General features: G+C 40.3%; 1 protein-coding gene across 5 annotated transcripts; it reads left to right on the top strand.

Annotated features, from left to right (window-relative positions):
* Nucleotides 1-890: 890 nt before the first annotated feature.
* Nucleotides 891-27,298, top strand: LOC118229916 (4-galactosyl-N-acetylglucosaminide 3-alpha-L-fucosyltransferase 9-like). 5 transcript variants are annotated; one of them, XM_035422448.1, is made up of 2 exons: nucleotides 891-984; nucleotides 23,817-27,298. In XM_035422448.1, exon 2 carries the CDS (start codon nucleotides 23,825-23,827, stop codon nucleotides 24,899-24,901), a length of 1,077 nt encoding a protein of 358 aa, XP_035278339.1. In that variant the 5' UTR covers nucleotides 891-984; nucleotides 23,817-23,824; the 3' UTR covers nucleotides 24,902-27,298. The 5 variants fall into 5 exon arrangements, 4 of the variants coding, with proteins under 4 accessions (XP_035278339.1, XP_035278341.1, XP_035278340.1 ...); XR_004765769.1 differs by lacking the exons at nucleotides 891-984; nucleotides 23,817-27,298 and adding exons at nucleotides 17,719-17,990; nucleotides 22,385-22,411; XM_035422450.1 differs by lacking the exon at nucleotides 891-984 and adding an exon at nucleotides 17,727-17,990.
* The last annotated feature ends 281 nt before the right edge of the window (nucleotides 27,299-27,579 follow it).

Below are 27,579 nucleotides of genomic sequence, written 5' to 3' on the forward strand. Positions count from 1 at the left end.
CACTCTTTGGTTTCTCTTGTTAGCTTATGACATGAACATGAATTTGGCATCTCTCAGCATATCCAGATGATAATACTTCAGTTTTTGTCCAGCCTTGGACAGTCGTGGAAATGAAAAGCTGAACTTACCATGCTTTGTTTCAAAGTGATGTCTTGAATTCGTTGCAAAAAACGACAGCATACAAGGCACACAAGGTCTAGCTTCAATTAATTTGGTAGCACAAACAAATACTTTCCTGTCCATTCTTCACTGAAAGAGGGATATTCATTGTCAACTATTTGTTTCTGACTTCTTGAAAGTGCTATTTCCTTCTGTTAGCAAGCAATAAAATATTTCTGGCTGGTTAGCTGGCTAATTTTGAGGTCTTTCAGCTGCAACATAGCGTAGGTTAGACCCCTGTTAGGTAGGCAATGCATGCACATTTGTGACGTAGGCTATGGGAGATAGGGTATCATATTCGGTAACGCTCTGTAATCAAGGTTAGACATTCTAACATCATTTTTATTAATTAAGTATAGGCATTCTCATCAGATCTGTTTATATCTGTGGTAAATTTACATTGAACAAAGTTGTTGGAATTATGGTATGGCCTGCCCAACATCTACTAAAAAAAATGGACTGAAGATAAATGCAGCTTGTTATAGTGCAGTACATTACTGTCATTTTGAATGTTCACAATATCTTGATGTATTTTCCTTCTACAGTGATTAACTGTAAATTGAATTAAACTATTCATGCTGTAATAAATACAGGAACATGCTAGTGACCTGTAAAGTTTACAGCATTGTTTTTACTGTGCGGGTAAGTTTTTTAAATTAATTTGTAAATGATTTTTACCATTTCACCATGCTCGAATGACGTGAATCTGCACACAGATTCCGTGTGGGCTTGGTCATAAGTCATATGAAACAGGAAATGCCCTTTCTTCTTTACAAAACCACTGATGCTGCTGATATACAGTCTGCAGAGCTACAACCAACACAGGTACGTTTTTGAACCATAAAAAACTGTAAACTGTAACTGAATAATTAAAATAAATGCCAAATATATATCTTATTCCCATAGCCACAATTACTATTAATGGGTGGGAATCAGGGGCGGTTTGAGTGATTTGGAGGCCCCAGGCAAAGATCGATGTGAGGCCCTTCACCATTTTGCTTAACGCAATCATAGCCGGTGAACAAAAACTATTTGGAGGCAGCTCTTTTCAGTTAACAAAGCCACAGAACTAAAGGACAGACCCAAATGAGAATTCTAACTGAAGAACTTCAAATGACCTTCAGTCAGTTAGAGGAAGACAATATGGCAAGAAAAATATTATAAGTAATATAATAATAAGTATATAATAAGTATATATTATACGTATATAATCTTTCATTCTTTCAAGACAAAAGTATAGTACATGCTTTTTGATAAAGCATTTGAACATCCACTATTCTCTAGGGGTAAAAGTCCCGGTCCGAGAGGGTGTCTGGTTTCTGGTGGGCTGCTGCCGTCTGTCGGTGTCGCCTCTGGCACTTTCCTCCCACACTGTAGCTGATTCACCGCAACCAGCAGAGCCAGTAACGCTAGAAGTTGTAGTAGGTGCGGTGGGTGCACAACAGGCTGTGGCAGCAGTAAGGCTGATAACGTTAGCTAGCTCAGCTTCTTCAACTAACTTTACACCTGTTGTAACGTCAGCTAGAGTGAGAGCACCTATTATCAACCAACTTCGTTCGACAGACAGGAAAACGTAAACTGATTTGCAATGAAAAAATAGGCGAAATATTGGTAACAACCTGCACCTAGTTATGTAAGAAAAATCCTCGTTATCCTCCAGTGGTTATGTTTTTAAAGTACTTTAGTGATTTTTAATGTGCCGTCAAATCACTCAGAGGTGGTCCTGCTCTAGCTTTTGGTTGCTCAGGGGACGTGTATCGACCACCCCATATAAATGAATGGAACTTAAATTTGCTAGCGTACTGTATGTGTTCTGTCTTGCGTCTTTGAGGTTAATATGAGAAAGGGTGGTCGCTATCAGCATGTCTAGGAATCAGTACATATTCGCTGTTGTAACTCAAGTCGCAGGACGCAAAATAGCCGTTAGGAAAGCAGTTTGAAATTATGAGGGCAACGTCTGAGCCATTGGATTTAATGGGTCGCGGTGAGATAATTCCGAGCGTGTTGCTTGTCTTAAAGTTATAATAAATAAGGCTGTATTAATATAACTAAATGTGTATGTATGACGTTATTTTATTTTTTTGTTTTTGTTTTTTTACATTTAGACAATTTATTATGTGTATTTTTACAGAACTTACATTTAAATAGGTAACAATGTCCAATTCTCTCTAATAAATACGAAGTAAATACACTAGCGGTTAGGGTGGTCGATAATCTACTTGTTGCTCCTCCGTCGTGGAGTCTCTGGCTGTTTTATTAAAGAATTTCGTCAATTTAGGCAAACTTTCCTTAAACTGTGCGTCTTCCTTCCTCCTCTTTCTCTTCTCAAAGTGACAAGAAAGGAAAAATGTTTATAAAAAAAAAAAATTTTAAAAAGGAAACACAAATTCACGAGGCCCCAAGCGATTGCCTGCCTATGTCCTATGGTAAAACCGCCTATGGTGCGAATATTCCAAGCCAATTAAGTATTTAATGACGAGAAATATTTGAGAATTCGTTGCTGACAATTAAAGATATGCTTACAGAAAACATTGGCTATTCGTTACCTGGTTTTGGGTTACTACACATCTGTTACTTGAAAACTATTCTTTAAATATGCATTATTTAAAAAGAGATCTGTCATTATTGTTGATGGTCTCACATAAATGATACTGTCCTTTTTTGTCACTGTCTGGTTTGGTGACCAACCTACCTAGTTGAATACTTTTAAATGAGACACTACAGATTATTATCAGATTTGTGGAGAATACCATCTAGTGAACCATTGCTGTGATGCATATTGCTGTATAGTGAACAGATGCTTACAGTTACCTGTATACAGTATGTGGCTGTAGATCTGTAAAACATTCTGGTCAAAATTTCGTAGCAGGTGAAATTTAGTAAATATATATTTGTTGTAAATCTTAATACAGTAAATGTTCCAATCCCAATTTAGATCTCCAACAATGACAACCTCACTGTAGTTCACTTTCGCCATGCATTTCGTGAAAGAAGACAGCATATTACTTGGAGCAGATGGAGGTCTGTAACAACCAACCACAGTAATGAAGACGTCTTTCGACACCTCTACTCTTAGAGCAAGCATTTCAAATTGTTTGCACACGGACTCTGACAGCAGTACACTTGTACGGAAATTGCTTTTGGCATAAATAGCTACACCTCCTCCCCGTTTGGGTCTGTCAGTGCGGAACACCTTGTAGCCATATGAATATCTTTATCAGGAACCAACTTGTTCAACCAAGTTTCAGATATCACAATTATATCAGCATCAGTTGATTCAACCCAAATCCTTATCAGGTTTATTCAACACACAGACATCTTGAACAGGAATAACTAAACACAAAACACTGTCACAAAGCACATGCAATATTATAAACAAATAAATAAAACTAGAAAGGTTATAATTCCTGTAAGGAAGGAATTGTGTGGGCTTGCTTCAAATTCCAGCTGGCACTGTCCTCAAGCCTCAATGCATTTCAATACGGGCATAGCTCAGAAGAAGCACAAAACCGTCCAGACCCAGGGCGTACTGTAGCGTTACATATACAGCCGGGGATCAGCAAATAGCGATTCTGTTCCAGGGATTAGTCATATCCTAAGTAATGTTAGGCGATAAAACTGTGCTTAAAATCCTGTGCCATTGGAAGTGTGTTCAAAAAATCACAAAAAATGTTTCAAAAAATCTGAATACAAGTAACAATGTCTGGAACTAGCCGGTCATTTTTGGTGTAATGGAGATGGAGATGGAGAGAATACCCAAGAGTACACATGCGCGATGATGATGGAATCAGGTAAAGATTCCATGAGAAGATGAGTTTTAAAGCGTTATATTAGCATTAGCTTCCTACCAAAATTTCAAATGCCTGTAATTTCCTTGTTTTTTGAGATATCTGCAACTGCGCCGACATGGTACATCATGGTAGTGCCCTCTTCATGCCCAGTCTGTTTCAAGTCCCTAAATTGTTGTTTTAAAAAGTTATAAGCACTTGAAATGTGCATTTCATTAGCATTAGCTTCCTGCCAAAATTTCAAATGCCTGTAATGTCCTTGTTTTTTGAGACATCTGCAACTGCGTTGACATGGTACAACATTGTAGTGTCCTCTTCATGCCCAGTCCGTTTCAAGTCCCTAGATTATTGTTTTAAAAAGTTATAAGCACTTGAAATTTGCATTATATTAGCATTAGCATTAGCTTCCTGCCAAAATTTCAAATGCCTGTAATTTCCTTGTTTTTTGAGATATCTACAATTGCTTCAACATGGTACAACATGATAGTGCCCTCTTCATCCCCAGTCCGTTTCAAGCCCCTAGATTATTATTGTAAAAAGTTATAAGCATTTGAAATTTGTGGCCAAATTTTGTTTTTGTAAAATACCAGTTTCTCCGCCATCTTGGAATGGATCCCTTAGCTGTTAACACACTATAGGGAGACACGCACCCTACACATGCATGGGCAATTTCGGACCAATTGGACGGTTTTTTAGATTTAGGTTTTGCCAAATTTTCAATCTGCAGAAAAATCCATCATGGCGGACTTTATGGGTTCTTGAGGCATATTTGTTCCTCATGAGGAATGACACAAGTACACCTAGTTTCATGAATCTCCATCAAACGGGGTGGAAATGCCAGCATCTTGAAATTTGCTTTTTGAATCAGTTACTATAGCCCTATGGATGAATCATGGTCATTCTTTCTGGCATAGTTACTCATGGTCTCTAGTTTCGACCTGGTAATTTATATCATTTTTGGTCAAGGACTTTTTTAGTTATTTGACCATTTCCGGGAAAAGAATAATAATAATAATAATAATAATACTAACAAAAACAATAGGGTTCCTACTTCGTAGGACCCCTAAATATCAGACCTAATGGTAAACTGAAAAGATGCACATATTTTTCCTCTGAAGTAACCAATGTAAACCCAGAAATATAGTGGAAACACTTTTGAAATGTATGACTTGTTTATGATTACTGTCTCTTATATGTTTATTGTATCGCTCATTGCGTGCAAGCAAAATTCTCTTTGGGGCAATAAAGGTTTTCATTCATTAAAATATGTTTGGTTTTAACAGCAATTAAGTAAACATTACTAAGCAAAACAATTAAATGTTAACCAATCCTTTTTTCAGCGTTTCTGTTTCCATTTTTACGTTCTGAGTAATCAGCAACATGCAAAAGCAGGCTACTGCATTTTTTTTGTTGCATTTTTAAAATTAGCAGTATGCCACTACCACCCATTTGAAACAACCGGCTAAACAAACGGACTACTGTCCATGGCATTAATTACTAAAGAAAGGGGAACACTTACAACATCACTCATCTTAGCGACATGCTTCAAACATTGCCTATTTGTAAGTTGTCTTGCTTGACTAAGGAGCTATTTTCATTAATTATCGTTAACTATAATTAGCTAGACTAGCTTGCTTGTGGGCTAGTAGCCTATAGTATAACTTAACCTAGTCTAAAGTCTAAATCCGATATAAACCGGTTTATTCTATTTTGAGTATCGTAAGTGTTGTTGTTTCAATTGTGATTTTGTTTTATGACAGTGCAAAAGAGTACACAGTAGGAAATTCACAGTATTGTTACCTGTTATCCATGGATGTCAGTACAGCAGCGTGCATCCATAACAAGTGGGCAAGTGTCAATCAAGACAAAATAGCAGAGCCCACTGCAGCTAAGGGGTCGCAATTTACGCATGACGCTAAAACTGTGGACCCGTGCATATATTATAATATATATAATTCATATAATATAATTATTAATAATATATAATATATTATAGTTATATTTTGATTGATGGTATTTATAATTTGTATTTTATATAAAATACAAATTATAAATACCACCGACCAAAAGGGCACTGGTCGAGTGAGAGAGCAAAAGGGCAGGGGCTCAAGCCCCCCTTGAGGTCTATGTGTGCACATGCCTGGTACTTCGACCCACTGATTTGTGTTGTGAGCTCAAACACCAGGATTGCCAGATGCGCTCAAATCGAATTTCCAGGCCATGGTGTGCACTATACGGGTTGCCGGATAGCCATAGTCTTTGGTCACAGAGAGACACTGTATGGGTTGCCAGTTGCATGAGGACAGGGTTGCTTGTTGCTCACAAAGAGCCGCAAAGTGCAGGTAGAAAGAAGATTCAGCTGACCAGGAAAAAAAACTTCTACTGATGTGCAGACCAGCTTCCTTCATAGAAAACATCAGTAGGCAGCCATGGAGAATGTTGACCATGGAACAGGGGCTGGGAGATGGTGGTCTAGCTGATCAGAACAACTCCAGGGAGAGGCGCTGAAGCCACTCTTATGCTACTTACGCTGGCATTTTGAATCATGTAATCCACAAGCTTTTCTTTTGCAGACTTTGTCGCACTTCAAGGGCCCTTTTGCTAGGCCTTGTTTGGTGGTCCTGTTTTCAAGTTTGGCAGCAAGCCAAAAATAATGCATCAAGACGAACTATTCAACATATTAAAAATAAAATAAATTAAAACCTATTCTTCTGCCTATAATTAAAAAATAATTGGTGTGAAAAATGAGTACAATTAACTTACAAACTTACAAAACACTTTGAAACACTGGACTGCAAACTCAGACAAAAACTAATATGCTGCCATCTTGGATTGATATGATCTGAAAGCATCACAGCCCATTTCTATACCACTAAACTTCTCAAACTATAGTCAAGTTTCAAACCTGGTTGCAAAGTATTCAGTGTATATAGCCTACAGCCTTTTGGTTACCCTAAGCTTGGTATCACTAATATATGCATGGCTTAAGAAACATCTTGTTTTACGTGTCTTAGATTCAATGTACCATAGTGTTCTACGTTATTTATATATATATATATATATATATATATACAAATGCTAGGTCAAGTGCCCATCACTGCTTACTTTATCGGAATGTAGGGCAATCCTCTCTAAAGAACTGTACATTGTCATTTATAAATCTATTTTAGGTACTTCATTCCTAGCTTCTCAGTTGCTAAGGAAGAATGGTAGTTACCATTTGTATGTTTACCCATGTTTACGTCTTCATTTTGGGTATTTACTTTACTTCTGCATTTTGGGTTCTTCATACCGGGTAATGCGACGGTGGCTCAACACAGCCAAAAATGCAAGATAATTACAGAAGCGCAGACAGCAGCAAATTTATAAATCACTGAATCACTGAGAAGTGGCTGGTGACATGGTAAAGGGGAGATAGTCTGAGTCTGTGGTCACCAATGAGAATCCTTCAGCCATGTGGGCACAAAGTCCATTTTTGGGAGACTGATTTAACCGCGCCCTGGCCGTTGGCCTCACGGTGATAAGGAAAGGTCTGAATGCGAGGTAGGAGGTGAATTCAGAGGACACAATCTGGGGACCATTGTCTGACATGATGGCTTAGGTCAGAACACAGTGAGCATAGAGCTGGTCCAGGAAACTGATCACTGTCCCAGAGATGACGCTACCCGTGGGGGCAACTTCTGGCCACTTAAAGTCATAGGCCACAATGAGACATCTGAGGTAGTGTGGGATATTATGCATCTCGCCTCAGGCATCAAGCTGTAGGTTGTCCCATGGAGCTGTTAGCCAGTTCAAGGGCTGGAGTTGAGGATGAGCAGGCCACACAGTTTTCCCACTGGTGAGGCTTGGCATCATGACCTAACAAGCTCCTCCAAGTGATAGTCTATGCCAAACCACCATACAAGGTCACGGCATCGTTGTTTGAACTTGATGATCTGCACAGTGATACCTGTGTCTCCTGGGGGACCCATGGTTATTGTAGATATTGCCCCAGCATGTGAGTTCATGTTTCACATGGGGGAAAGGTTCCAGTTCAGATGCCACCTGTGCCTGATGTAGTCTCAGAGTATCGTGAAGGTGGGCTTAACAGCTGAGGTGGCCTCGTGTTCATTGAGAAGTGGCTGGGGCCTATAGGGAAGTGTGATGTGAAAGTCTGCCACCCCTTTACCATGTACTGGTGTAAACTGCAGCTTGAGCCCATTCTGCTGTAAGGAATCTGCCCACCTTTGGAGATGAAGAGGGCTGTGTACCCTGCCCGACATGGACATCAGGGCTGTCAGAGCTCAGTGGTCTGTCCTCAGCACAACATCCAGACAGGTACATTTAGCACCACCTGCACGGCCACATTCATGTGAGAGCCTTGTGCTTACCAACGGGCACATATCTGTAGGGCTGAGAGAACAAGTGGCGAATGCTGTGGGCCTTTCCACACCATCATGGAACAAGTCAGGCTGGTGCCAATGGCCACAGCAGATGCGTCGCATGTTGCGATTATAGGGTAGTTCAGGTGGAAGTGGGCCAGGCTAGGAGGTATGATGAGGAGGTGCTTCAGTTCCTCAAAGGCTGCCTGACAGACAGGGGTCCAGGATCAGGGGGCGTCCTGTTTAAGTTGCTGCCTGAACAGTGCAGCGATGGAGGAGTGCTCTAGTAGAAATTGCATGTAGTATGCTGTCATCCCAAGGAAGCATGTCACCTGTGAGATTGTGGTGGGGACAGGCACCCACAGGATGGCATCCACATTTGACTGGAGGGAAGAAAGGTTATCCGCAGACACACAGGAGCCGACAAAGTCTATGGTAGGCATGGAGAACATACACAATGTTCTTTATTCAGATCATGTACCCATCCAATGGCTTCACAGAATGAAGGAAACCAATTCCAGGATTACCTGGTTGAATCTGGCCCTCCAGTTGTTTTGTTTCCGTGGATTTCCTCCCCTGCGGAGGGGGAAGTATCAGTCAAGCAGAATGCACCTTGGCTGCATTCTGATGGTGGAGGAGTGTCACAGGGCTTGGTTAAACAGAAGGATTCAGGCCATCTGAAAACCAGACCTACTGGTTAAATAAGCACACACAAATGGATCGCATTATGAATCAGTCCAGGATGTACGTAAAAGTGTGCTTGTATGTCTAGTCTGAGACCAGAAACTCACATCATACCGAGAGAAAAGATCAGGAAGACAGTCATTTTGGTTTGGTTTAGTTTGCCTTTGTTTTTTGTTTGTTTTTTTTTCGTGTTTTCATTTATCATTTTAACCGGGATGCCATGAGGGTGAAAGGAGAAACTTTTTTCATTTGTTTATGTTTGAACTGGAGAAAAATCTTGCTCTCTCTCTCTCTCAAAATAAAAGACCGGTGAAAACCTACATTCCCCCATCTCCATGTGTCCAGCTCTTCTGTCCATCCCAGGGGTGTGTCACAGCATGTAACAGTTTGTTTGACTGAAACATGGCAACAACCTTATTTCATCTGAATTTTTTTTAATTATTTGAATCAGGCGACTCCCCTGGTTTAATGATAAACCCTGCATTAATGGCGGCGGTGTTGTTACTATCAATTGCTCTGATGTCAAAACAAATGCTGCAACAGTACTAACTGTCTCGTCATTTGAATGTCTTGCTTGCAATTGTCTGGTGCTAAACCACAACTGTCGTAATAATATATCACCCTCCAACTGCATTCTTCTCTGAGCTCTCTTCCCTAATGACCTGCGCCTATGCTATAATCTCCCTAACGTTCTAGTGTTGGGTGATTTAAATATGCACTTCAACTCATCTGACAACTCATGTTACTGCTGATTTTATGTCTCTGCTCGACTGTCTTGATATCAAAAAATCAATGTTAACTTGCCCACTCACAACAAAGGTCACATACTTGACGTGGTCTGCTCCTCTAGTTTAACTCCATTCCACTCTTTACAGATAACAATTGGTCCCACTCTGGAATGTGGGATCAAAGATTATTTGTTAAGATTTGAATTAACACTGGACATTTTTGTCAGGCCGGGGCGCGGGAAGGGACCCAAGCGCAGAGTGCAAAAATACAAACTCCAAAATGGGGAAAACAAAAGACTTTAATAAACTCAACGGGGAACAAAGGGAACCAAAAGCCTCGCAGGGCGGTTTAACAAACACAACGAGAATCCAAAAAGACGGGAAAAACAAAAATACAAAAACTCCAACAGGGGACAGGCAACAGGCAGGCGTAAAGCAAGGGATCAGGCAGGCTACAAACAAGCACGCAACAGGTAGGCAAAAACCACAAACAGGTACAAAGCCACAAACAGGCATACAGGCAGGAACAGAACCGCAAGAATCCAGCGCCTGAGTGAGGGAAGAGGGAGACTTAAGTAGAAGAACGCAGACGAGACACAGGAGGGCACGATGAACAATCAAGCCACAGAGAGGGAAGGGAACACGAGACAAAACGCAACTAATAATGAGATGATTGGAAACAATAAAACAATTAAAGCCGCAAGCGGCGTTGGGAGGGGTCCAAGCATTGGCACCATCGCGCCCCCTATGGAGCGATTTTAAAATGGCTGTGTCCTCATGGTCATACGCCTGCACCCAACATATGTACTGAATATTGTGATGATCGTATAAAAAATAGATGACTTATGGCCAATTTTGTGCTAAGAGACGCTGGCTGATGACTTAGTTACGTCGCCATGGATGTGTCCTGGCCGCTTCCCGTAAAGGCCTTTACTATGTCGTAACACTTAGATGGCATGTCGTAACACTTAGATGGTCCAGCGTGTATGCACAGCTGCAGTGTTTCTGCACCGCAACTAAAAAAGGCGTCACACTAGTGTTGTCACGATGCCAAAATTTTGACTTTGATACCGATACCAGGTGTAGTATCACGATAATTGATACTGAAACGATACTGATTCAATACTCGGTACCTAACGATACTGAAATTACCTTAATAGATCAGAAACATAATGTCCACAAGGGATGACCTCATTTTCGAATTCACGGTTTATTAAAAACCCGGTTTATTAACAACCTTTAAGTTGAAGCCTGTTCAACATATCAATAAGCATAGGACTATAGTGTTACAGCGCTAAACCATAGAAAACTATATTAAATATATTTCAAAAATTAAACAATTGTAAAGTAAATTATCTGTAAACAGGTCTTTCACTTTAAAATATATCTAAAAACAGCACATTTCAATAACAATACAGCATCTTCCTATAATAAAATATTTACAAATTAGAACAGCTATTGCTACTGAAGTGAACTGAGTCTAAGCTTGCGCTGTATCAACCACGAAAAAATACACAAGCGCAGGTCACCTCACTTGCCAACCTTAGTTGCTACTGCCATCTAGCGAAGATTCTGACAAACTACACTTTTCATCCTCTAAATCAGTAATGCGGGAGACACATTTCCCTGGCTTTTACATTTGACTCAGAACTACCGAACGTCGGAAAATTCAAATACGAAACCGTTTTTATTTTTTTTTATTAAGTACCGAGAAAGTGCTGAAGTTTCGGTATACGGTGCAACAGTACGTCAGACACATATTCCAATCCATAGCTCAGCTTAGCAGAGAATGCACATTTCAGAGCGCCTCAGAGACAGATAGAATAATAACACATAAATAAGCATTTCAAATAATGAAGACGACATTGAGAAAAAACGAAACAAAAGACTGAATATCAACTTGCGACCTGCGCAGTGCTCGCAGAATAGCCTACGCTATTATTTATTTAGACACTGGCATATAAGAAAATTTTCTGACCTATAAAACGCTATTCCAAATGCAAAATCAGACATGTTATACATCGTTAGAAAGCTTATACTCTCACCCACGGAATGAATTAACTGTCACTCAAGCCAAAGTGCAAAAAAATAAAAAAAAAGGGCGACAGCGCCGTAAGCAACAGGTGTGGTATTATGCACTGCTATTATTGAAGGTAGCCTACCCAGTGATTTAAAAATGCGCGTATATTTCACAAACGGATTGTCCAAGACGATATATGACCACTCATTCGCAAAAGGGACATCTCTACGCGTAAATCGATGGTAAGATTGTTTATTTATTAAATGTTTAGTCCCAGATATTGACTGTAGAATGACATGGTATATATATATTTTTTAATTGTCTCGTTTATTTCGTTATTCAGTGAGCAGCGTTTTCACTGCTGTATTGGCATATTTTAGGGCTAATGTCGGGTTTATCTTGTTGCTACGGAATATTGCATTACATTACATTACAGGCATTTGGCAGATGCTCTTATCCAGAGCGACGTACAACAAAATGTATTACCACAACGAGGAACAAGTGTGTCGAAAACCCTACAGGGCAGTGGCCTACCGTTCTAATTGCAGGGAACAACCGCATAATTCAACTTGGACCCTGTAGTTTAAACTGATTAACGCTAACACAAACAAGAACAGCAACAACGCAGTCTATGAGAACATTCAAGCAATAGTTAAGACGAGTTAAGACTAAGTCACCTACGGAACAACTACCTAGTTACAACCCTAAGCTTACAGTCAATTTAGAAATTAAATTGAGAATACGATTTCTCTCAGCATAATGACGGATTTAAAGACTAAAGGAACTCACCCGATACTGTCTTCAAATGGACCGTATTATTTATCTAGACATTGGAAGACTACAGCATAAATTGCGTCTTTTGTTTATATTCAATATTAGTAATTGCAGCGAGAAACTGCAGCTGTAGGTCGTTATGTTATGGTAGCAACGGAACGAAGTGGACTATATATGTATTAGGCTACCGTCATAGTTTCATTATACCAGCGTGTTTTCGCGCGTTTGCACAGAAACTCAGAACCTATCAATGAAATGGTTTAGCTATTTCTCAGCATAATGACAGATTTAAAGACTTAACCCTCCCGTTCTGTTCATTTTTTAGGTACAGCAAAAATGTTCCCGGGTCAATCCCCATACAGGGGGGGTTTGCAAATACATGAAATGAACCATTTTCATTTAAAATGTTGATTACACTAATTAAGGCCAGTAGAAGAAGTTTCATACTGAAAAAATAATTTTAAGTATTTTTCCTAGATTTTCAAACTTTAAAAAGGGTCAATTTGACCCGCAACATAACAGGAGGGTTAACGAACTCACCCGATACTGTCTTCAAATGGATCCATGCCAAAGAAAAGTAATTATTCATCCTCTCAAAGCTTTACTGTAGCGTATTATTTATTTAGACATTGGCACAGCATAAATTGCGTCTTTTGTGAATATTCAATGTTAGAAATTGCAGCGAGAAACTGCAGCTGTAGACACAAGATAGTCTGTTATGTTATGGTAGCAACGCAACGAAGCGGACTATATATGTATTACCGTCATTGTTTTATTATACCAGCGTGTTTTCGCGCGTTTGCACAGAAACTAAAAAACTACCAATAAAATGGTTTAGCTTTTTCTCACCATAATGACAGATTTAAAGACTTAACGAACTCACCCGATACTGTCTTCAAATGGATCCATGCCAAAGAAAAGTAATTATTCATCCTCTCAGAAAGCTTTTACTAAGAAACTTTGGGTAGCCTATCCTAGCATGCACGCTAGGTGGCACTGTCAGACCGTCTCCTCACTGCTAAAAACTAGACCTACGGTGTCGGATTACTTGCGTCGCCATGGTTGTCGCTTGCCGTAAAGAAGTTTACTCGATGTCGTAATCGTTTAGATTTGGAGCTCCAGCTTTTCCGCACCCCACCTAATGAAAAAGTCCAAATGGTGTACAAACCATATGGCGGACATAGGTGCTCCCAATAGGAAAGTTGTAGAGCACATTCAGATGCATCAGTCGATGAGGTTTTGTGTTGATCTGACTTACGGGGTGGGAGTTATGACCTTTTAAACTATGACCCTCGTGTTATAGCGCCACCATCTGGCCAACATAGGTGATTTTTAGTGCCTGAGTAGTGGGGTGCCATAGGAACAATTTGGTTGGTCTACAACTTATGGTTGCTGAGCCTCAGACATTTTAGCGGAGAAAACTGCCACGCCCCAACTAAAAAGTCTAAATGGCGGGCAAACAATATGGCGGACACAGGTGGTCCCAATGGCAAAGGTATAGAGCACGTTCACATGCATATGTTGATAAAGTTTTGTGTTGATCGGACTTATGGTGTGGGAGTTATGGCCTTTTACGCAAAACCCTTTGTTATAGCGCCACCATCTGGCCGACGTACGTGATTTTTAGTGCCTGAGTAGTGGGGGCACATAGAAACCCACCTGCCAAATTTGGTTGCTCCAGGACTTATGGTTGCTGAGCCTCAGACACTTTTAGCGGAGAAAAATAATAAGAATTAAAGCCGCAAGCGGCGTTGGGAGGGGTCCAAGCATTGGCACCATCGCGCCCCCTATGGAGCAATTTTAAAATGGCTGTGTCCTCATGGTCATACGCCTTCACCCAACATATGTACTGAATATTGTGATGATCGTATAAAAAATAGATGACTTATGGCCAATTTTGTGCTGAGACGCTGGCTGATGACTTAGTTGCGTCGCCATGGATGTGTCCTGACAGCTTCCCGTCAAGGCCTTGACTATGTCGTAACATTTAGATGGCATGTCGTAACACTTAGATGGCCGAGCATGTATGTACAGCTGCAGTGCTTCCCTGCCGCAACTAAAAAAAGCGCCACACTAGTGTTGTCACGATACCAAAATTTTGACTTTGATACCGATACCAGGTTTAGTATCACGATACTCGATACTGATGAAATACTCGGTACCTAACGATACTGAAATTACCTTAATAGATCAGGAACGTAATGTCCACAAGGGCTGACCTCATTTTCTAATTCATGGTTTATGAACAACCTGGTTCATTAACAACCTTTAAGTTGAAGCCTCTGCAACATATGAATATGCATAGGCCTATAGTGTTACAACACTGAACAATGGAGAAATATGTTAAATATATTTCTGAAATTGAACAGTTGTAAAGTAAATAATCTTTAAAACAGGTCTTTCACCTTTAAATAGATTTAAAAACAGCATATTGTAATAACAATACAGCATCTATCTATAATAAAATATTTCCAAATTGGAACACCTATTGCTACTGAAGTGAACTGAGTCAAAGCTTGCGCTGTATCAGGGAAGAGCATGCACAAGCGCAGGTCACCTCACTTGGCAACCTTAGTTGCTACTGCCATCTAGCGAAGATTCTGACAAAGTACACTTTTCATCCTCTAAATCAGTAATGCGGGAGACACATTTCCCTGGCTTTTACATTTGACGCAGAACTACCGAACGTCGGAAAATTCAAATACTAAACCGTTTTTTTTTTTTTTTAAGTACCGAGAAAGTGCTGAAGTTTTGGTATACCGTGCAACACTACCTCAGACACATATTCCAATCGATTGCTCAGCTTAGCAGAGAATGCACATTTCAGAGCGCCACAGAGACAGATAGAATAATAACACATGAATGCACATTTCAAATAATAAATACGACATTGAGAAAAAACGGAAGAAAGACTGAATATCAACTCGCGAATTGCGTGCTGCTCGCAAAGAAGCCTACCGTTTAATTTATTTATTTAGACATTGGCAGATGAGAAAACTTTCGGGTACGCTGATCTATAAAACGCTATTCCAAAAGCAAAATCAGACATGTTATACATCGTTAGAAAGCTTATAATCTCACCTACTGAATAAATGAACTGTCAATCAAGCCAAATTGGACTAAGAAGAACGACAACGCCGTACGCAACAGGTGTGGTATTACGCACAGCTATTTTTGAAAAAATCCGACATTTCACAAACGGATTATCCAAGACAATATATGGCCACTCATTCGCAAAAGGGACATCTCTACGCGTAAAACTAAAGGTAAGATTGTATATATATTCAATGTGTAGTCCCAGATATTGACTGTAGAATGACGTGGTAATTTTTAAAAAAAAAGTTAGTCTCGCTTATTGCGTCATTCAGTTAGCAGCGTTTTCACTGCTGTATTGGCATATTTTAGGGCTAATGTCGGGTTCATCTTGTTGCTACGGAATATTGCATTACATTACAGGCATTTGGCAGACGCTCTTATCCAGAGCGATGTACAACAAAATGTATAACCATAACCAGGAACAAGTGTGTCGAAAACCCTAGAGGGCAGTAGCCTACCGTTCTAAGTGCAGGGAACAACCGCATTGTTCAACTTAAACCCTGTAGGTTACACTGATTAACACTAACACAGACAAGAACAGCAACAACGCAGTCCATACACAAATGCAAGCAATAGTTAAGACGAGTTAAATCACCTACGAAACAACTACATAGTTACAACCATAAGCTTACAGTCAATTTAGAGATTAAATTGACAATAGATTTCTCTCAGCATAATGACGGATTTAAAAACTAAACGAACTCACCCGATATTGTCTTCAAACGGACCGTATTATTTATCTAGACATTGGCAGACTACAGCATAAATTGCGTCTTTTGTTTATATTCAATATTAGTAATTGCAGCGAGAAACTGCAGCTGTAGGTCGTTATGTTATGGTAGCAACGGAACGAAGCGGACTATATATGTATTAGGCTACCGTTATTATTTCATTATACCAGCGTGTTTTCGCGCGTTTGCACAGAAACTCAGAACCCATAAATAAAATGGTTTAGCTGTTTCTCAGCATAATGACGGATTTAAAGAGTAAACGAACTCACCTGTTATTGTCTTCAAATGGATCCATGTCAAAGAAAAGTAATGATTCATCCTCTCAAAGCTTTACCGTAGCGTATTATTTATGTAGACATTGGCAGAGTACAGTATAAATTGCGTCTTTTGTGAATATTCAATGTTAGAAAGTGCAGCGAGAAACTGCAGCTGTAGACACAAGATAGTCTGTTATGTTATGGTAGCAACGGAACGAAGCGGACAATATATGTATTAGGCTACCGTCATTGTTTCATTAGGCCAGCGTGTTTTCGCGCGTTTGCACAGAAACGAAAAAACTACCAATAAAATGGTTTAGCTTTTTCTCAGCATAATGACAGATTTAAAGACTTAACGAACTCACCCGATACTGTCTTCAAATGGATCCATGCCAAAGAAAAGTAATTATTCGTCCTCTCAGAAAGGTTTTACTGAAAAACTTTGGGTAGCCTATCCTAGCATGCACCATGTGTTATAGCGCCACCATCTGGCCAACATAGGTGATTTTTAGTGCCTGAGTAGTGGGGGGCCATAGGAACCCACCTGCCAAATTTGGTTGGTCTACAACTTATGGTTGCTGAGCCTCAGACATTTTAGCGGAGGAAACTGCCACGCCCCAACTAAAAAGTCTAAATGGCGGGCAAACAATATGGCGGACATAGGTGGGGCCAATGGCAAAGTTGTAGAACACGTTCAGATACATATGTCGATGAAGTTTTGTGTTGATCTAACTTATGGTGTGGGAGTTATGGCCTTGTACGCGTTACCCTTTGTTACAGCGCCACCATCTGGCTGACATACGTGATTTTTAGTGCCTGAGTAGTGGGGGCCCATAGGAACACACCTGCCAAATTTGGTTGCTCCAGGACTTATGGTTGCTGAGACTCAGACACTTTTATCGGAGAAAAATAATAATAATAATCCTAACAGATACAATAGGGTTCCACCAGCTTCGCTGCTTGGACCCCTAATAAGAATAATCCTAACAGATACAATAGGGTTCCACCAGTTTCGCTGCTTGGACCCCTAATAATCCTAACAGATACAATAGGGTTCCACCAGCTTCGCTGCTTGGACCCCTAATTAACTTAACACAAAGCAGAGGTGAAAGGACAGTCTGTGATCATTGCGTTCTGTAAAGGGCGTCTTTTTGCAAATTTCCTTGCATGCTTCCTGTTTGCTGTTTGCGGTTTCCTGTCTGTGGTTGAAAGAGCGAGGAGTTCGAAAAACTTTGTTACAGGCTAATATTGTGCTTTCAAGTGTGTATCGACACTATTTTGGGATTTTGTATTTAAACAAAAGTAAGCATCATAAGCACCTTACTACTTTCTCCGGATTACTCGCCAAAGTAATTTGTAAACCAAACGACGCAAACAACTGAAGAAAATACGGTAAGAGCGCATCATGACTTCCATTCCCTGCATTGTTTGCTGCATGGTTAGTCTTAGCTCTGCTGCTAATTTTACTAGTAATGGTACCTGTTCTAAGTGTCTGCTTACTTTAGAATTGGCACAGAAAATAGCTGAGTTAGAGACGCGCATCCGGACTTTGTATCAGATCCAGGAGAGTGAGACTTTCTTAGACTCCCTTTTACCCAGGCCGGATGCGAGTGTTTCTCCGCCGCCAGTGTCCTCGCTGCAGGACGATTTTATCACGGTACCAAAGAAACATAGTTGCCGGCCCAGGGCCGCCGAGCACCACCCAACTCGCGTTTCCAACAGATATTCCCCACTCAGTAACACACCTACTGAGAAAGCCCTGATCATAGGGGATAGTATTTTGAGAAACGTGAGATTAGAGACACCAGGGACCATAGTACAGTGTATTCCTGGGGCCAGAGCCACCGACATTGAGGCAAATTTAAAAGTGCTGGCTAAAAGTAAACGTAAATACTCTAGGATTGTTATCCACGTCGGAACAAACGACATCCGATTGAGGCAATCGGAGGTAACCAAAAACAATTTTATATCGGTGTGTGCAGTGGCAAAAAAGATGTGTCGGGAAGTAATTTGCTCTGGCCCGCTTCCAGCTCGTAGGAGCGATGAGGTCTACAGTAGGCTATCTTCGCTAAATCTCTGGCTGTCGGAGTGGTGCTCATCTAGTGACATAGGCTTTATTAACAATTGGCCTGATTTCTGGGGAAGGCCTGGCCTATTAAAGAGAGACGGACTCCACCCGAGCTGGAGAGGTTCTCGTGTCCTATCCAACAACATAGCTGCTAGTCTTAATAAGGCCAGATCCTGACACTCCATCAGGGCACCGGCCAGGCCGCAGGCTTCTAACCTTATGTTTTTGCCTGCTCGTTTCTTTATACCTGTGTCCCAGACTTATGGCCCTACGCCTCTGTCTGCAAGGTGTGTTTCAGAGTTAGTTCATAGAAATAGTATTTCAAAAGCCCCTTTAATTAATACTCTTAAACTAGAATCTGATATCTGTTATATTGAGACTGTGTCTGTTCCACGCATCTATTCCAAACATAAAGCTAACCGTGGAATTGATGTGGATAACTTAATTGTCATTAAAACACGGCACGCTGCTATTATTCATAGTGAACCATCCTTAAAAATTGGACTATTAAATGTTAGATCACTCACTCCAAAAGCAGATCTTGTCAACGAATTGATAATAGACCATAATCTGAGTGTATTATGTCTGACTGAAACTTGGCTAAGACCTGATGAATATGTTGCGATTAATGAAGCGTCTCCTGTGGGTTTCATAGGTACTCAGGTGTCACGTCCATCAGGCAGAGGGGGAGGCGTTGCAGTTATTTACCAGTCCTTATTGAGTCTAGCGCCTAAGCATGGCTATATGTTATCCTCTTTTGAAGCTCTTATTACTAACTGTGTACAGCCCGATCTAGCTAATGAAAGTGCTAGCCGGCAGTCCTTTTTTCTTGTGTCTGTTTACAGGCCACCTGGGCCTTATTCTGATTTCTTAAGGGAATTCGCTGAGTTTTTATCACACCTTGCAATTTCAGCAGATAAGGTCATAATTGTTGGTGACTTCAACATACATGTGGATAAAAATGGTGACCCCCTAGGAACAGCTTTTGCCTCTATTATTGATTCTATTGGTTTTGTACAGAATGTTTGTGAGCCTACTCACTACCGTGGCCATACCTTAGAACTTAGTTCTGTCACATGGTATTAGTGTGGTAAATCTTACCATCGCACCTCATAACCCTATACTGTCAGATCATTTCCTTATTACGTTCAATATTAAGGCATCAAATCCTCCTGTATCACAGCCTAGATATTACTACAGCCGCTCAATAAACCCTGAGGTTATTCCAAAGTTTTTAAATATGCTTCCGGAGTCATTCCTCTCCATAGAAGAAAAGACTGATGAAAATGCTGATGAAGCCGATCTGGACCAATTGACCAACCAGCTAACCTTTACCCTCAGGAACACTCTTGATGCCGTTGCCCCCCTTAAAAGAAGAAACCCTAGTCAGAAAAAGCACACTCCGTGGTATAACGATACCACCCGGGCCCTGAAGCAGTCTACTAGAAAATTAGAGCGAAAATGGCAATCAACAAAGCTAGAAGTATTTCATCTTGCATGGAAAAACAGCTTTCTTCAGTATAAGCAAGCTCTTGCTTCTGCTAGATCTGCCTTTTTATCAAAACTTATTGAACAAAATAGACATAACCCAAAATTCCTATTTAGCACTGTGGATAAATTAACTAAAAAACAATCATCAGAGTTTTCATCCTATCCTTCCAACCTTAGCAGCAATGCCTTCATGAACTTCTTAGATCAGAAAATTGAGGCTATTAGAGACCAGATTTCCAAACTGTCTCCATCATGCACTATTCCTGTTCTTGCTAATAAACAGCCCCGCACCTGGTTACAACAGGAAGATTTACAGACAGCAGTACTGAGCTGTTTTACGCCCATTAGCATGATTGAGTTATCTGAATTAGTTATGTCTTCAAAACCGACGACTTGTGTACTCGATCCTATTCCTTCAAACTGGATTAAAGAACTATTTCCAGTACTAGGCCAGCATATCCTAAAAATCGTTAATACATCCCTAGTCACAGGATACGTACCTGAGTCACTAAAAGTGGCAGTCATTAAGCCATTATTGAAGAAACCAAACTTAGAACCCGATAAATTGGAAAATTATAGACCTATTTCAAACCTTCCATTTCTTTCAAAATTATTGGAGAAAATTGTTGCTAAGCAACTAAGTGCATACCTTAGCTCTAACGGTATCCATGAGGTATTCCAATCTGGGTTTAGACCCCACCACAGCACAGAAACCGCACTTATCAAGGTTACAAATGATTTACTACTGTCAGCCGACCGTAACTCTGTGTCGGTTCTTGTGCTCCTCGACCTGAGTGCAGCTTTTGATACAATTGACCATGAAATACTCCTGGACAGACTCCAGGCCTGTGTTGGACTTCATGGACAGGCACTTGCATGGTTTGGTTCATACCTCTGTGACAGGAAACAGTTTGTCAAATTAAAATAAGATGAGTCCAGCTCCTCAATAATGAAATACGGTATTCCACAAGGATCAGTACTAGGACCAGTACTCTTCTCGCTATATATGCTACCACTTGGCAATATTATCCGAGGACATGGCGTAGAGTTCCACTGTTATGCGGACGATACCCAGATTTATATTTCAATTAAACCTGGCAAAGCACTGCCGCTTTCACGGTTAGAGGCCTGTATTGTAGATATCAAGGTTTGGATGCTTTCAAATTTTCTGCTCCTAAATTCAGACAAGAATGAAATGTTGGTTTTAGGTCCCAAAATATTAAGGGAGAAATTTTCTACTCTCGCCTTAAACTGTGATGGTTGTTTGGCTGAACCTAATATGGTCGTTAAAGACCTTGGTGTCACCATTGATCCTGATCTATCTTTTGACACTCATATAAAAAACACATCCAGAATTGCCTTCTTTCAGCTGCGCAACATAGCTAAAATTAGACATTTCCTGTCAGTCGAGGATGCTGAAAAATTGATCCATGCATTTGTTACGTCTAGGTTAGACTACTGTAACGCCCTGCTTTCTGGCTGCCCTAATAACTCGTTAAAGAGTCTCCAGCTTGTGCAGAATGCAGCTGCTCGTATCCTGAGCAGAACTAAGAAGTATGAGCACATTACACCAGTACTAGCGTCGCTTCACTGGCTACCCATTAAGTATAGGATAGACTTCAAGGTTTTGCTCCTGACTTTTAAAGCTCTGCATGGACGTGCACCTGTGTACATATCGAACCTGCTCCTACCTTATAAGCCCACAAGGTCACTCCGATCTCAAGACGCAGGCTACTTGGTAGTCCCAAGAATTTCCAAGAACCTAAAAGGTGGTAGGGCTTTCTCCTACAGGGCCCCACTACTGTGGAACCAGCTTCCATTATTTATAAAGGAGTCAGACACAGTCTCAATATTTAAATCTAGATTAAAAACGCACCTCTATGCTCAAGCTTACAATCAGTTATAGTCTGGAGACAGGGTGCGAGAAGCCTGTAGTCATAGAGCTTTCTAGGTGGCAATCCTTTCCTTACTGTCACCTGTCAATCAGCTGTGACCCGACTTTACATGGGCTGGCTCTTGATAGGCGGGTATGGTTGTCTACCCCTCATGACTGCATGGGCTCTCCATCCCTGTCCTAGTAGATATGCAGCCATATTCTACTCCTGGCGGCGTCCCACAATACATAGCACTGGCACTTACTCACTGTCTGGTATATTGCAAATCCCTTAACTGCTGTTTCCACCCTCTTCCCCACGCTGCCGGCGGGGCTCTTGCCCCAACCCTCAAGAGTGCTTCGAGAGTCGTCTGGTCTCCCCCACCTCTGCGGTCCAGCCCCTCCTTCGTCATTGCCTCCACCCTGCCCACATCTGCCGCCACCTGCTGTTCCCCATCACCGCCACCTGGCCCCACCCATCATCTGAGCCACATCACTTATCATATCTTCTGCATAAACTGGCTGACATGCTGGTCACCAGTCGGCACCCTGGGCCGACCAGAGGAGGATGGGTTTCCCCCTTGAGCCTGGTTCCTTCCAAGGTTTCTCCCCATCTGCCACAGGGAGTTTTTCCTTGCCACTGTTGCCTTAGGCTTGCTCCTGTGGGGGTTTAGGCTAGGGCTGTCTGTAAAGCGTATTGTGACAACTGTTGTAAAATACGCTATATAAATAAAATTTGATTGATTGATTGATTGATTGATTGATTGAGGTGCCGCCATCTGGCGGCCCAACAGAGAACAACAAGGGGGGAGGACACAGAACCCTGACAATTTTACTGTGTAGGGCTTCTACAAGTCAGCTTGCATCTAAAACTCACTGGCTCCATTCATAAAACAGCTCAAAACTCAGACAAACATGCATGTAAGACATTTAAACGCATAAGCACACATGCATACATTTACTCTCCTCTCTTTTAAACAAAAATCTTTTTTTGATTTTTATTCTTTTTTTGTGTTTTCCTTTAATGATTTTCTGTATAACCTAACATCTTTGTTCTTTTCTTTATCCTCTATACTGTGTTTTATTTCGACTTCCCTGTAAAGTAACCTTGGGAGTCTGAACATGTGCTTTTTAAATAAAATGTATTATTATTATTATTATTATTATTATTATTATTGTTGTTGTTGTTATTATCACCAAGCAAAGATAATTCAAACATATGCTATGCTCGGCTACAATAAATCTTGGGGAAATGTCAGTAAAGGCCTCCTCTCAGCCACACGTGGTAAGGCTGAATCAACTCCAGCCTTTTTATTTAAATGTGTTCGTGATTAGTAAATATTACACAGCATCACAGTAATAGAAATACTTGGTTTTGTTGCCACTTGGAGGTGTTGGAGTCACATAATTATTACCAAGCATTCCACAGTGCCCTACATCTCTCTTTACTGTACTTGAGCAGAACACATCTATGATTTTATTTATTCAAATATATAGATGTTTTTGTACACCAGTTGATGAAGGTCAATGTAAAATATAACTCAAAACTCAACACCAACTCCTTTAATGTTACAATATTTCTCCTGATAATTAAAAAAAAAATTATGATAATTTTACAAATTCTAATATTAGATGCCTGCACCCTAACAGTTTACCTTACCTAAATTCTAGATATCCCAAGAACAACACCGGAAATCAGCCATGCTCACTGATATGCATTACACAATGTAGTATTAATCTATATTTGCAAAAATATTAAATTTATATTTTCTTCTTTTCTTTGCAGGGTACAAAATGCCATCCACATCTTTCCATGGAATAGTACGTCCTTGTGTAACTGCAATCCTTATACTGGGTTGTTTTGGGATTTTATGTTTTGCTTATTTCAAGATGCCCACTACCTGGCTGTCAAGTCAAGTGAAATTAAAAGCACCTGCACCAATGGTGAAAAACTTTGGTTCAAAAAAAGAGCAAAACCAGACTGTTATACTAATCTGGATGTGGCCATTTGGCAGTGCCTTTGCCCTGACCTCCTGTAGTGCCCTGCTTAACATTGATGGCTGTCACCTAACATCAGACAGAAATATGCTAAGCAAGTCGCATGGGGTTATTTTCCATCACAGAGACATTCGCTCAGATTTATCAAACCTGCCACCACCACAGCGTCCAATATTCCAAAAATGGGTGTGGATGAATATTGAATCACCCACAAATTCGGGAAAGATTCCCGGTCTTAATAGCCTGTTCAATTTTACTTTGAATTACAGGCAGGATGCTGATATTCCAGTGCGTTATGCGACCATTGTTCAAACTCAGGAGAATAATTTTAAAATACCAAGCAAAGACAAGTTAGTGTGTTGGATTGTGAGCAATTGGAACCCAAGTTACAAAAGAGTGGCATACTATAATGCGTTGAAGAAACTCATTGATATACATGTCTATGGACGGGCCTTTGGGAAACCAGTCAGCAACCAAGACTTTGATCCCACAATTGCCAGCTGTAAATTCTATCTGTCATTTGAGAACTCAATCCACAAAGACTACATCACTGAAAAACTGTACAACCCACTTTCTGTGGGCACTGTGCCAATTGTCCTTGGGCCATCAAGACAGAACTATGAGAACTTTGTCCCAGGTGATGCCTTTATACATGTAGATGATTTTCCCTCCCCCAAAGAGCTGGCTGAGTACATCCTGATCTTAGACAAGAACGAAGACCAGTACCATCGATACTTTGAATGGCGTAGACACTTCAAAGTAGACAAGACAGGAGCATTTATCATAGGCACATGTCTTGCCTGTAATTATATTAGGACACACCGCAACGAATACAAGGTTATCAATAACCTTAACACATGGTACTGGGGATGATTTTAAAAAAGCGTAGTGAAGGACCTCATCTTGTTTTTGTTTTTTTTCTTCATAATTTCAGATTGCAAAATATATTTTCTTTCTCCTGTGAAATGCTAAACAAAGATTAACTGCCAGACTCCCCCCCCCCCCCCCCCCCCCCGTTGATTCATTAGAAAACTCCTGGAGGTGATTATGGATATAATTGATGGCTCTTACCTTGACAGTTTTAAACAGAAATTAATTAAAGTGAACAGGATAAATGCAGTGAAATTACAATCATATTTATACAGTTTGGAACATTTGTATAGGGTGTACTGCATGATTCATGTAGTAATGGAAAGTAAAGATAAAAAGAAAATAAGTGGTTCACCCTAGTTGTGCAACTTGAATGTGTTTATGCAGGGGATGAGGAAGTTGCAAATCTTGTTTTTGTCAACGCAGTAACCAAATCTACAGCAGATCATTATCATTGTTGTTCATCCCTTGCATACGGACGCCACTCTTTATAGAAACATAGCCTCTAGTTTGAAATCACAAAATTATTGACTGTTCAGAGCCAAAGCCAAGTCACAGACATTTTGCCCTAGAGCATAACTTCAGAACTGGTTGGGGCTCCAGTAAATTTACTCTGTGTGTTGACAATCTTTGTAGTGTCTAACCGTCTTCTCATCTTCTCAAAGACAAAAACAATATGTGTAGGTCAGAACCATTACTATGTTGCCCCCCTAGTGGCTGGCCAGCAACATAAACAAACAGGGCCAACCATGGGAAGACTTCCAGTTTTGTATCAGGAGAGTTGCAAAGAATCTCCAAAAAAAATTACGGAACCGTGGACTACGCAACCCAAAAGTAACACGACAGTCTATAAAAACCATGAAACCCACTATAAAATTTGTGCACATATCATATAGGAGGTGTCATGTCTGGCAGTGGCAGCACTTGGTTGAAGAAAGGCAAAGCTGGAAGAAAACTGATGACCCTACTGCACGAACTGACCAATTCTCAGATTCTCACTGACACTTATTTTTGAGTGGTGAAAATAAGCAGTATTTTCAGTATTTGAGTCTTATACAGTTGGGTAAGAGGGTAAGAGTGCGCCATACCCAGGAATACTGTACATCCTACACCATTACTGAACCACCAGAACACTTCATTGCTAGTCACTGCTTCGCTTCCATTTTGTATTCCCTAACCAAATGTGGGAGCAAGAACTGGAAGAAGATGATGGCAGAGTTAGAAAGGGATAAAGTTGTAACATCGAAGAGAGCTAAAGTGGCTGGAATGGTGACCTAAAAGTAGTGGTGATGTCATCTGGGACTGACAGGAAAAGAGAGAGAATAAAAGTCACGCACAGCTGAGCGTGTTCACCTTAGACGGAGAAGGAAAGATTCGATTCAACCTCTGTATGCCAGTGTGTATAATAAACTCGCCAGTGAAGTGTCTGTTACTTATCATAGTACAGGCACTTGATCACGTCCTGGTTAAGTGTTACTCTGTGTTTTGTTCAGCTCCACTTGCGATATGGTATAGGATAGCCATGTTCTTCTGCCAACATTTTGGTAGCGTGCAGGCTCAGTATGAGGCTCTGTGTCTGTATTGCAGCTTTGAGAGAAACACACTAGAGGGCATTCTTGAGATGGGAGAAGGCAGGTGAATTAGCTTACTGATTATTAGTATTGCTTTCTGTAATCCATTTTATGAATTATAATACAATTTTCTAACTTTACTTACTCATAAGCATGTATTTGTGGTCTTGGAGGGGGAGACAAAGAAATAGCCTGATTAGTAGTGTCTGTTGTAAATTTACTGCATTTACTTTAAGAACATTTGAGCATACAGCTACTGGCTTCAGTTGAAATTCCCTTTGTAGGACAAAAAAGATTTGATTCGATCTTCAAGTATCAAAATAAATAATATTCACAAGGACTATTTGTACTGAGGATTTAGTCAGTTAAATGACACCTTCATCAACTGGGGTGCATAAATGTCTCATTTAGTCTTGTGCGCCATTATGTCCTGTCCCCATTTCACTAGCCATTCCGTATTGTCTTTTAACCGAACATCTCTCAATGGAACAAATCACTGCATCCAAAAAAATCAAACATCTAAATTTCATGACACCTGGGCCCCCTTCCTAGAAACTCTGAATCTGCCAGTGAATTAAGACCTCAACTTTATTATTATTATTATTATTATTATTATTATTATTATTATTATTATTATTTTATTTTTTTATTATTATTTTGCATATTCATGTTGTACATCAGTACCTGTTTAGATTCATTATAAACCTATGGAGTCTGCCTGTCTGCCTGCCTATGTAGGGGCGGTGGGGGGGGGGGGGGAATGGGAGGAACTGGGGAATGTAATTTCTGTTTTCGTTTTTTTATATATACACTTTGTCTTTGTTCTGGAGTGACGACACCAAATAATTTTTTTTTTTTTTAAATAAAAAATAAAACATGAGGAATGTGGTTGTGTTATATTTGGGGAATTTTTTTTTTTAATCTCTTCAATACCCATGTGGATTATTTGAATAAAATGTATGTGACTACTAATGCTCCCGGATAAATATAGCATTTTCTATGCACAGTAAATTCAGAACCAGATTTGAATCTAAAATTTAAAACTCAGGGTGAGTTATCAAAACAAATCCTAAATTTTCACCCAAGCCTACTTCCAGCTAATCGCATATT

The sequence above is a fragment of the Anguilla anguilla genome, chromosome 6 (genome assembly GCF_013347855.1).
Source record: "Anguilla anguilla isolate fAngAng1 chromosome 6, fAngAng1.pri, whole genome shotgun sequence".
Taxonomy (NCBI): Eukaryota; Metazoa; Chordata; class Actinopteri; order Anguilliformes; family Anguillidae; genus Anguilla; species Anguilla anguilla.